Raw genomic sequence first — 12894 nt, 5'->3', positions numbered from 1 at the left:
TGGTGCAGCGCGGGGAGCGTGGGCTGGCTTGGCACGATCACGGCCCAAGGTGGGCATGTGCACGGGGGAGAGATGGGAAAGGGGGGTGGGCCAGAGCAGTGGGGCCGGGAGCATGAGCGAGGCCCAGGGAGAGGGAGGAAGGCCGGGGTGGGCTAGACCGAGCGCAAGAGGGGGGCGGCCTGAGAGAGAGAGAGAGATAGGGTTTTATCTTTTTATTTTTATTTTTATTTTTCTTTTCCTTTTTGTTTTCTCTTTTGAAAAGCAGTGAATTATTTCTTGATGTTTATATTTTACAAAAATTTAATTTACAAAAAATTTGGGCCGTTACATCAGTAATCCTAGACACTTTGGATATTAAACTAGAAATTTTCCAAAGGAAGAATAGAAACCAATCCATCTCCTTGTCTTTGTTTTCTCCTGTAACTTGGGATGGATTGCATGCACTTTGTCGCCTTCGTTTGAAACATGCATGTCTGCAAGTCTTCCATGGCTTTTCAGTAAGCACTTCAGCACTCGTACCAGGTCTTCTCTGTATCATATCCACCTTTCTCTTTCAAGGCACCGCATCTTCTCCATACTGACAGGTCTCATGACTACAGATGCCCCCTGCTGCTTGCAGTCCATCAAATTTATGTGACATATATGAATGCAGTGATAGTTCCTCCTCTGACATTCATGACCATTTTTCACTACTATGTTCCTCCTCTGATATGACAGGTTTGCCGGTCTTTACACGCAGTTAGCGTCATTCTACGCAGGGTAAAAATTAATCTGATCAGAAATCGATGCATCCACATGTAGTTAACTCGGGTTTATATCTATGTGCATCTCATGTAGAGGAATAGAGGCCGGTATGTTATAAACCATTCCATTGTCTAAAAGAAAGTTAGCCTGGTTTAGCAAATGCTATATGCGATCGCCTTCCCGTCTAAGCCTTGAAGGTGTGTAACTTATCCATGGGCTATGGCCAAAATTAGTTGTGTCATCAGTTGCAAGGCATCTTTAACATTCCTCTCATGGAAAAAAAAAATGGTGCATATCATCATCTTATGCTGGCCGTGCTGCCCTGTCATGCGATGGCTCTTGCAAATTGACTTCTCAACTCTCAGCGATGTCAGGGATCGATGACACCTCATCTCTCCTTCCATCTTCCCTCTTGTTTTGATTCCGAGGGACTCCAAGACAATTAGTTGCGTATTTTAATCGGATTGATTGCGTAGATATGTTTTTTATATTCGTTTGATTTTGACAGGATCACTCGCCGTTCTCTCTTGTCCGCTTTTGCTGCTTTTTGAAGGTTCTGTTTACAACAATATTAGGATAGTTAAACATACATCAAGTTGCAAGGATGTTGTCTGCTGATCTTCATAGCAGCAGGCAAACAAACCGCAGCAGAAACAAAAAGGCTTTTACAGTGGAAAAATTAAAAAAAATATGCATCTGACGAACAAAAGGAGAGAACAGCGCAGCTGTGGAACATGAGATTAATCTAGAGGATAATCGTCATCAGACTAATCAGCCATGCAAACGAAGGCGTGGTTGACTGCGATAAGCTGAGGAAAAGACAGCAACAGAAAGGGGCACAAACTGAAGTCTCCTGTCCAGCGCTGTGTGATTCAGCTGTGGACTGGGCCCACGAAGCAGACACACAGAGACCAGGCTTAAATGCGAGGGGTGGTCTCCATAGTGTCACCAGTCGCCACCCCGCTCCTCTCCTCCCCCTTCTTCCTCCTCGCAGTTGCAGATAGGTTGCAGGGTGTTGGAAGAAATTTCTGGTTACGAGGGTTTATTCGGGGCTGCCATTTCCTGCTTCCTCGCATGATTCATAGGCAAACTGGTAGGAGAAGAAGTAGGGCGATGGTGTGATGTCTGACTGGTGGGTGGTTCTTGCAGCTTCTTGATTCTTTGCTTCAGGAACAGGCATGGACAGAAGGAACCGATCAGCTCCTTTGGTGAGTCTCTCTTTCTTTCCTTCCTTTTTTGTCTCGATTTTTCTCCTGGATTCCTTGCGTATCTGCATACATACCATCGTTGGATTGCTGTAATTGAGCAGATTTTTGAAATCTCTGAAGATGTTTACCATCAGTCCATTGCACCTTCCTTATCTCATCGATCAGTTTCAAGGAGTTTTGGTTGGTTGGTTCACAAATTTTCAGAAATACAGGAGGAAAAAATGGCCAAAGAATTGAACATGTACATCTTGTTTTGAAGTCAGATGGAACAAATGTCTGCTAGTGTGTTTGGGCATCTAGATATTTTCTTACAGCAAGTTTTCCATTTGAGAATTGTTGATGTTTTTGTATTTTTTTTTAAAAAAGTAGTGCTTCTTTTTATCATATCATTGCACAAAAATTCTGGGAGGAGATAAAGTGGTGAATTCTGTGTGCAAATCATCTGAATATCAGTCCTTGCTAGTTTACTTCATGGTGAAACTTGCATTGCATGGTCATGCCATCAAACTTGGTCCCCCACAAAGTAGTTGAACAACTTCTGTAAGTAGCTGCTGTTTCATGACACCATTGTCTTATGTTCTTGTCTCGTCGCTCTAGGCATATCAAGCAATCACTTTTATGAAGAAAAAAGCACTCATTTTAATCCCAAACAGCACCAAATTATGATTCATCTATTCATTGTTTTCTTTTATGATTTGGCCAATTCGTTCAAGGTTCAACTACCTGAACCTTTTCATTTTTCTATGCTGTTTTGCATAGGTTGATACTTTGGCATGCTTGTGCCGGGTGAACAAATCATCCGCCGCCGCCGCGGCGAGGCGCATCCCGGTGTCGAAGGCGTGCGTGCAACCGAGCCTCATGGCCTCCATCCACCCGTTGAAGCTGAAGGCATCGCCGCGGCAGAGCGACCGGAGCCGCGGCGGGCAATGTCCGCTGCTCCCGAGCCTTCCCGATGATCTCGCCATTGCTTGTCTCATCCGGGTGCCCAGAGCTGAGCACTGGAAGCTGAGACTGGTGTGCCGGAGGTGGTTCCGCTTGCTCGCTGGCAACTACTTCTACAGCCTTCGCCGGCGGCTCGGGCTCGCCGAGCAGTGGGTGTACGCCGTCAAGCGCGACAGGGACGGGCGCGTGTCGTGGGACGTGCTCGACCCGGCGCGCGGGACGTGGCGCGCGCTGCCGCCCGTGCCGCACGAGTACGCCAACGCCGACGGGTTCGGCTGCGCCGTGCTCGGCGGCTGTCACCTGTACCTGCTCGGCGGCACGGACCCGCTCAGGGGCCCCATGCGGCGGGTGGTGTTCTACAGCGCACGTAGCAACCGGTGGCACCGCTCGCCGGACATGCTGCGCCGGCGGTATTGCTTCGGCGCGTGCGTGATGGGCAACCGCCTGTACGTCGCGGGCGGCGAGAGCGGGGGCGGCGGCGGCGGCCTCAGGTCCGCCGAGGTGTTCGACCCCGCCAAGAATCGGTGGTCGTTCCTGTCCGATATGGCCGCGGCGATGGTGCCGTTCGTCAGCGCGGTGCACGGCGGGAGGTGGTACGTGAAGGGGCTCAGCGCGCAGCAGGAAGTGCTGAGCCAGGTGTACTCGCCGGAGGCCGACGCTTGGTCGGTCGTGCTCGACGGTATGGTCACCGGCTGGAGGAGCCCCAGCGCGTGCCTCGACGGCCGGCTTTTCGCCGCCGACTGCAAGGACGGCTGCAGGCTGAGGGCCTACGACGAGGCCTTGGACGCGTGGACCACCTGCTTTGAAAGCAAGCAGCACGAGGGGAGCTCCCAGGCGGCGGAGGCGGCCGCCATTGTCGCCCTCCACGGCAAGCTCTGCGTCGTCCGGAACGACATGAGCGTCTCGGCCGTCGACGTCGCTGCCGGGGCGGGGAACCAGCGGTGGGAGACCCTTGCCGGCAAAGCGCGTGTCAAGAGCTTCGTCACGGATCTCTTGCCCAGCATCGCCGGTCGCGGCCGCGCCAAGAACCACATCCTCCATTGCCAAGTTCTTGAGGCCTAGCTAGGAATGCTTCATGCGTTCTGTTCAGAATTGCTCACTGAACAGGTGAAAATTGTTCGTCTTTTGTGCAGAATTTACTTGTGAGATAGACATCTGAAGGATGTGATCAGTGATTCAGTATACAGTTCATATGATATGATACTACACAGAATTGGTTAGAGAAAGCGATCTGATGAAATAATGCAAAGTTTGATTTTTTTTTTTTCTTTCCCTCAACCGTCGTTGCTGAATGCTGAATTTTCAAGAGAAGACTTGACTTGGTACTTGCCCATTAGTTTGTGCTCCTGACGTGACAGTTGTTCCAGGTCAGTGTCCAGACTTAGGTGCAGCCATAGATTGGTGTCCTCATTCTCATGCCCTCACATCTTAATACGATCATCTTGCATTTTGTTCTGATAAAAATTTATGAAAATCCTTTCTTTCTTTATTTCCATATGAATAGAGAGTTGTTACAGTATTTGCAGTTAATGTAAGCCGTTCATCGACTAAAATCGAACTCTCAAGGATTTATTTATGATAATATATCCGAAAAATAACGGGTTATCTTCGTGGATCAGAGATCAAACATGACGTGAGGTACACGCGATATTTACAGGTTCGAACCTTCAGTTGGAGTAATACACTACGTCATGTGTGGATGATTATGTATATGCATTTACCCGAGTACATGTAATATAGCTAACCTATTATAAGAAGTAGATTGGATCTAATCTAACATATGGTTAAAGTCGTCAAATTCTTCCTGCGTCAAGGTCCTGATGCTTGTCTTGTGTAGTCAGAAAAGAGAGCCCCTCCTAGGGTCTGAGTCCCCGTCTTATATAGGGGTGATGTAGCATCACATATCTATCTGCAATCGGTAGGGAGTCCTTGTTGTCACTAAAGTAGATATATCTGTTATGGATACTAGTCTTCTCGAGGTGGGTAAGCAATCAAGACCTTTTTAGTATATACCTAGATTCTGGGAATATTAGATATTATCCTTATACGTATATACATCTTATAGTTAGATATTCGACAGTAACCCCCTAACTCTACTCAACAGGGAGGATTTCTGCAAACGCTTACTCGAGTACCACCAAGTTTAAGTCTGATCGAGTAAGGTAGATCGAACTTACAGTCAAAACAATCGAATGAGAAGAGTCTCTGCTCTGAGCATTGAGTGGAAACACTTTTGGGTCGAACGCACTGTTGTTATTCACACTCGAGACTCGATAAGGGTCAGTAATATCAACTTATCGACATCCGTCTCTGAGTAGAGTTAAAAAAAACCTTTCAAAATTTGAAACAACGGGTATATGAGTATTTAATGCTCGCAGAATACATATGGGCGTGCAGAGATTCGCACATCGTCATCATGCCCCTTTTCACGTCGATTGAAGCGCCATAATTTTTGTCCAAAGTGAAAACAATTTCTAAGTCTCATCTTGAAGCAAGGCCTATTTAATTATCTAAGGGGAGAACTTCACCGTCATTGTCTTAGTCTCGTTGCCTCCTCTGTAGTCTTGCCCTTCGCATTCATCCACCATTGCTCACCTTCCACTCAAAAGACTTCCTCTTTCACTTTGGATCTTATGGCAGAAACTCCACATTGGGCGACTTTGCCTTTGGGGTGCTCGACACTATCTCCAACAAATTGTAGCATCCAAAAGGACTTCTTCTGTTGTGTCTACTCCTCATGGTGTGAAGTGTGTAGGATGGCAGAATGTGCTCCTTGGATCCTGAAAGGATCGTTCGTGCACGATGATGGCTTGGTGGATGTCCATCGCCTAGGAAGTGAAGCAGTTTTCGACTTTCATTTTTGAGGTTTAGTCAGCGATAGTTGGGAGATGATTGGGGCCTCGAACGGGCTCTTGATCGTCATCGAGCGAGGGCATAAGATCAAAGGTGGGGTAATTAATCCGGTGACCGAATGGTTCTATGATCTCCCATCGCTTTCCTAGGATGTGTTCTGGGTAAACCTGGAGGGGTTTACAATGCGCAAGGATGGGAAATTATTCATCATTATTGTGCCAAGGATGTTGTGTGATGAGGACATCACTCCCTCGGATACATACAATGATCCTCCATTGAACTTTCAAGGTCCAATCACAAGAGCTCGCGCACGACAATTAAATTTAGAGGTGAGCTCGTTCCTAAGCAACTCTTTATATAATTTTGAGAATAGATTACTACCTAATGATTATGTGTTGTTTAGGAATCATGGAGAGGACAAGGAAACACATAGAGGAAGGCTTGGAGGCGTGGAGGAGCAGCTAGGACGTCCAACAACAGCAGGAGGTCCAGTCCAACTCGAGTCCGAATCAGCCTCGGCCTCCAGGACCAGCGAGCAATAAAACGGACGTCCAGGACGCATCCGGACTCCGTTTTCGACGATTCACATATGGTTGGAAAGATAATTTCATAAGGAAACCAATGAAGTTGGTTTGAGGTCCAAATTCCTTCTGAGTCAACGGGAAACGTCGAAACAAGTCAGCGTCCAGAATCTGTCCCGGTGCTGCGTCACCGTTTTTGGTCCGTTGGGCCATGTATCGTGTTGGAGTCCATTAGGGACGCGTCTAGGGGTCCTTGGCCGACCCTAATCCTTTATATACAGTAGCCGCCGCCCTAATTAGGGTTGGGTTTTGCTTAGATTATTCTGGCAAGAACAGTTTCGCCGTTTCGTCGGTTTGTGAGACCCCAACTCGTGAGATTAATCATTCATCTGCAATTTGGTTGCATTCTTCCTTGTTCTTGCTTGTGTTCTTCGATTCGCAGGCAAGGATTTTAGCCTTCTTGGCGAGGTCAACCGTGCAACGCCGGTTGATAACCAGAGGAGACGTGGTGCTGCGATTGCGGGGTTTCGGATCGTGTTGTTCGGAAGCCGGATCGACTTGTGTCTCGTTTCCACCAAATCGAGAGTTACCAGAACCTTTCGGAAGATCGGGAACCCTTGTTCATATTAAGTGGTATCAGAGCTGTCACTGAAGCGAGATGAGATGAGGGATTAACTGTTGTAGACAATGCTTAGAAGGAGATGAGGGAGACAGTCATCAAGGCTGTCACTGAAGCGATAATTGAGATGAAACTCGCAAACGCGGTTGAGCGGGTGGACAAACGGTTATCCGAGCTCACCGACAGGGTAAATGCTTTGGAAAACCGTCCTGTGCACAACGAAGATGTGAATGGAAGCAACACCGGTGATGAGTTGTATGATGACGATGTTAATGTTGATCCAGCGGCGACATTGCAAAACAGATTACGGCGTCGTCTTCGCACTAACACCACAGGTATGGGTGGCGTTCCACATCACCACCACCATCGAGGTATGTATAATCGAGCTCCTGAAGATCCTTATGCTAAGATTAAATTTACTATACCTTCTTTTTCGGGACATTATGATGCTGAGGGATATCTTGATTGGGAGATGACAGTAGAGCAAAAATTTAGTGCCCATCAAGTACCTGAACAACATAGAGTTAGACAAGCCACTAGTGAGTTTAAAGATTTTGCTATTATTTGGTGGACTGGTTTAGCTGCAGATGGTGCCACACCTCGTACATGGGAAGAGCTTAAGGTTGCTATGCGTGATAGATTTGTTCCCCCATCTTATCATAGAGACTTGCGTAAGAAATTGATGCGCTTAGAACAGGGAGATAAATCTGTGCAGGATTATTATGGTGAGCTTCAAAAGGGCTTGATGCGTTGTGGCATAGTAGAGGGAAACGAAGATTCTATTTGTCGATTTTATTCGGGTTTGAGACGTGAAATCCAGGATATTATTGATTATAAAGAATTTAACAATGTCAACCAGTTGTTTCAGTTTGCTATGCTTGCAGAGAAGGAGTTGCAGGGGCGTGAGCAGCAGGGCAAGTACAAGGCCAGCACCACATACACGCCGCGCACAGGACCATCCTTTGGGCTGTCCAAACCATCCACTTACAGGGCACCCTCACCAGCGAGCAAGCAACAAGCAGCTACGGCACCAAATCCTGTCACTACACGACCTTCGGGCTCAGGTAAAAATTCTGTTTTGCAGGGACCTTCCAAGAGTGCTTCCTCTGTTGCATCAACGGGACGCACCTCTGGCATTCAATGCCGTCGCTGCCATGGATTCGGTCATGTGCAGAAGGATTGCCCAAGTCAACGGGCATACATTGCAACGGAAGATGGGTACATCAGCGCCTCTGACATTGAAGAAGAAGAAGAACCAGTTGTTGAGGAGAGCAACGAAATCTTGGGCAGTGATGACACAGCGACCTATAGGAGCATCATTGTGCAGCGGGCGCTCAGCACAAAGGTACAACAACCAGAGAAGCTGCAACGCCATAACTTGTTCCAGATTTTCTTCGTCATCCAAAATCGGCGAGCACGTGTCATCATCGATGGAGGTAGTTGTAATAATTTGGTGAGTTCAGATTTGGTCAAGAAGCTTGGCTTGACCACACGCCAACACCCCCATCCATATAATCTTCAGTGGTTTAATGATGCTGGAAAAGCTAAGGTAACACAAACTTGCAGAGTTTCTTTTTCCATTGGTTCCTATGCTGATTATGTTGACTGTGATGTGGTACCTATGGAAGCTTGCTCACTTTTATTGGGTCGACCTTGGGAATTTGATAATGATGCTATACACCATGGTAGAAGTAATACATATACTTTTATGCATAAAGGAAAGAAAATTACTTTGGTTCCTATGACCCCTGCTGAAATTGTACAAGCTGATAAAGAACGAGCTGCTAATTTGCGTGATACTAAATCTGAAAATCAGCAAGTTGCTAATTCTCTTTACCCACCTAAAAAGGATAAGTCTACACCTAGTTCTAAGGTAGAGGGCATAAAATTGAAGGGTGGTGTTATGCTTGCACTAAAAAGTGACCTTGCTGAAATTTCTAATAATGATATTTGCTACACCTTGGTTTGCAAACGAGTTTTGTATTCGCTTGATGATGTTATTAGTTCGATACCTCCTGCTGCCACTAACCTTTTGCAGGAGTATGATGATGTTTTCCCAGCTGAGATACCCCCGGGACTGCCACCTATGAGAGGGATAGAGCATCAAATCGATTTGATCCCGGGAGCAACATTGCCAAATCGTGCTGCGTATCGAACCAATCCCGAGGAGACTAAGGAAATTCAGCAGCAAGTCCAAGAGCTTTTGGACCGCGGGTATGTACGTGAGAGCCTTAGTCCTTGTGCTGTTCCTGTGATTTTGGTTCCTAAGAAAGATGGTACTTGGCGTATGTGTGTTGATTGTAGAGCCATCAATAACATTACTATTCGATATCGCCATCCTATTCCTAGACTTGATGATATGCTTGATGAGTTGTGTGGCTCTGTAATTTTTACAAAGATCGACTTGCGTAGTGGTTACCACCAAATTAGAATGAAACTTGGAGATGAATGGAAAACAGCTTTCAAAACTAAATTCGGATTATATGAGTGGTTAGTAATGCCTTTTGGTTTAACTAATGCACCTAGCACTTTCATGCGTTTGATGAATGAGGTTTTAAGAGCTTTTATTGGACGATTTGTGGTGGTTTACTTTGATGATATATTGATTTATAGCAAGTCTTTGGATGAACATATGGATCACTTACGTGCTGTTTTTAATGCTTTACGTGATGCACGTTTATTTGGTAACCTTGAGAAGTGCATCTTTTGCACGGATCGAGTCTCTTTTCTTGGCTATGTTATTACTCCACAGGGAATTGAGGTGGATGAGATGAAAATTGAAGCCATAAAGAGTTGGCCGGTGCCCCAAAACATCAAACAGGTGAGAAGTTTTCTTGGACTTGCAGGTTTTTATCGTCGTTTCGTGAAGGATTTCAGCGCCATTGCTGCCCCCTTACACGAGTTGACAAAGAAAGGTGTGGTGTTCCATTGGGGTAAGGCACAAGAGGAGTCCTTTGGCACTTTGAAGGACAAGCTTACGCACGCGCCATTGCTGCAACTTCCAAATTTTGGTAAGACCTTTGAGCTAGAATGTGATGCTAGTGGAGTTGGCATTGGAGGTGTTTTGATGCAAGAAGGTAAGCCCGTTGCATACTTTAGCGAAAAATTGAATGGCCCTGTTCTTAATTACTCTACGTATGATAAGGAATTGTATGCACTTGTACGTTCTTTAGAGACGTGGCGTCATTATTTGTGGCCTAAAGAATTTGTTATACATTCAGATCATGAATCGCTTAAGTATCTTCGTTCTCAAAATAATCTGAATCGTAGACATGCTAAGTGGGTTGAATTTATTGAATCTTTTCCTTATGTTATCAAACACAAGAAAGGGAAGGATAATATAATTGCTGATGCTTTGTCTAGACGATATGCTTTGTTGTCCCAACTTGATTATAGAATTTTTGGACTTGACTCAATAAAAGAACAATATGTGCTTGATCCTGATTTTAAAGATGTATTGCTGAACTGTAAAGAGGGACGTACATGGAACAAGTTTGTGATCAATGATGGATTTGTGTTTAGAGCTAACCGTCTATGCATTCCAGTTGGTTCCGTTCGTCTTTTGTTGTTGCAGGAAGCACATGGAGGAGGATTGATGGGACATTTTGGTGCTAAGAAGACGGAGGATATGTTGGCCACACATTTCTTTTGGCCAAAGATGAGGAGAGATGTTGAGCGGTTCGTGGCACGCTGTACCACATGTCAAAAGGCTAAGTCTCGTTTGAATCCACATGGTTTGTATATGCCTCTTCCTGTTCCTTCTATTCCTTGGGCAGATATTTCGATGGACTTTGTTTTGGGATTGCCTAGGACTAAGAGGGGGAGGGATAGCATTTTTGTTGTTGTGGATCGTTTTTCTAAGATGGCACATTTTATACCTTGTCATAAAAGTGATGATGCCGTTTATATTGCTGACCTCTTTTTCAAAGAGATTGTTCGCTTGCATGGTATGCCTTCTACTATTGTTTCAGATCGCGACGCTAAATTTTTGAGTCACTTTTGGCGCACTCTATGGAATAAGTTGGGTACAAAACTATTGTTTTCTACTACTTGCCACCCACAAACTGATGGCCAAACGGAGGTAGTGAACCGCACTTTGGGTACCATGTTGAGGGCTATTTTGAAGAAAAATTTGAAGATGTGGGAAGAATGTTTGCCCCACGTGGAGTTTGCTTATAATCGGGCAACACATTCTACCACCAAGGTAAGTCCTTTTCAGGTAGTATATGGTTTTACCCCTCGCGCTCCTATTGATCTTTTGCCTTTACCTACCACTGAAAGAACACATAGTGATGCTAGTGCACGTGCTGATTTTATTCGTAAGTTGCATGAAACAACTAAAATAAATATCGAAAAGATGAATGAAAAGTATAGAATTGCTGGTAGTGAAGGTAGGAAAGAAGTCAAACTTGAACCGGGTGATTTAGTGTGGTTACATTTAAGAAAAGATAGGTTTCCAGAGCTGCGTAAGTCTAAATTAATGCCAAGAGCTGCTGGTCCTTATAAGATAATTGAGAAAATAAATGATAATGCATATAAACTTGAGTTGCCACCCGAGTTCGGGGTTAGTCCTTCTTTTAACATTGCAGATTTGAAACCTTACTTGGGAGCCGATGATGAGCTTGAGTCGAGGACGACTCCAATTCAAGAGAGGGAGGATGATGAGGACATCACTCCCTCGGATACATACAATGATCCTCCATTGAACTTTCAAGGTCCAATCACAAGAGCTCGCGCACGACAATTAAATTTAGAGGTGAGCTCGTTCCTAAGCAACTCTTTATATAATTTTGAGAATAGATTACTACCTAATGATTATGTGTTGTTTAGGAATCATGGAGAGGACAAGGAAACACATAGAGGAAGGCTTGGAGGCGTGGAGGAGCAGCTAGGACGTCCAACAACAGCAGGAGGTCCAGTCCAACTCGAGTCCGAATCAGCCTCGGCCTCCAGGACCAGCGAGCAATAAAACGGACGTCCAGGACGCATCCGGACTCCGTTTTCGACGATTCACATATGGTTGGAAAGATAATTTCATAAGGAAACCAATGACGTTGGTTTGAGGTCCAAATTCCTTCTGAGTCAACGGGAAACGTCGAAACAAGTCAGCGTCCAGAATCTGTCCCGGTGCTGCGTCACCGTTTTTGGTCCGTTGGGCCATGTATCGTGTTGGAGTCCATTAGGGACGCGTCTAGGGGTCCTTGGCCGACCCTAATCCTTTATATACAGTAGCCGCCACCCTAATTAGGGTTGGGTTTTGCTTAGATTATTCTGGCAAGAACAGTTTCGCCGTTTCGTCGGTTTGTGAGACCCCAACTCGTGAGATTAATCATTCATCTGCAATTTGGTTGCATTCTTCCTTGTTCTTGCTTGTGTTCTTCGATTCGCAGGCAAGGATTTTAGCCTTCTTGGCGAGGTCAACCGTGCAACGCCGGTTGATAACCAGAGGAGACGTGGTGCTGCGATTGCGGGGTTTCGGATCGTGTTGTTCGGAAGCCGGATCGACTTGTGTCTCGTTTCCACCAAATCGAGAGTTACCAGAACCTTTCGGAAGATCGGGAACCCTTGTTCATATTATTGTGCTTTCTTCTTTAGATGACAAAGGGAGTGCACATTTATCTTATCAACGGGCCACCACGGTGGTTTTAGATCTCTAATGGCAGGTTTTGGTGGCGTATTTCGGATTTTCTAGATGGAGTGGCTTTAGAGGATCCATCAGGAGTTGTGGCGACATTGGAACAATCGATACCCGAGTTTGAGATCTAGCAACCTAGTCTAAATGGCTCTCAACTTCTCCTGGTCAAATCTCATGCGTTTTTCCTAAAGGATGGCGAACAAAGTAATGATCCAGCTGAGCACAATGCATTAACGCCAGTCTCCCTCAACACGTTCAGCAATGATATTTGGGAGCCACTAGAATGGGAGGCTATTGCTTAGGTGAAAGAAAGATCAATTCTACTGGGTATGACCTCTGAAGTTGTATCATCAGTACCCAGAGTTACCAACC

At 45.7% G+C, this 12894-nt stretch overlaps 1 protein-coding gene across 1 annotated transcript; it reads left to right on the top strand.

The window, feature by feature from the left end:
- The first annotated feature begins 1702 nt into the window (after positions 1 to 1702).
- LOC133918593 (F-box/kelch-repeat protein At1g55270-like) lies at positions 1703 to 4163 on the top strand. The gene is made up of 2 exons (XM_062362533.1): positions 1703 to 1952; positions 2712 to 4163. The coding sequence occupies exons 1-2, from the start codon at positions 1923 to 1925 to the stop codon at positions 3954 to 3956; spliced, it is 1275 nt and encodes a 424-aa protein (XP_062218517.1). The 5' UTR covers positions 1703 to 1922; the 3' UTR covers positions 3957 to 4163.
- Positions 4164 to 12894: the final 8731 nt, after the last annotated feature.

Source organism: Phragmites australis, chromosome 5, assembly GCF_958298935.1.
Source record: "Phragmites australis chromosome 5, lpPhrAust1.1, whole genome shotgun sequence".
NCBI lineage: Eukaryota > Viridiplantae > Streptophyta > Magnoliopsida > Poales > Poaceae > Phragmites > Phragmites australis.
This window is presented reverse-complemented; position numbering and strand designations above follow the sequence as displayed.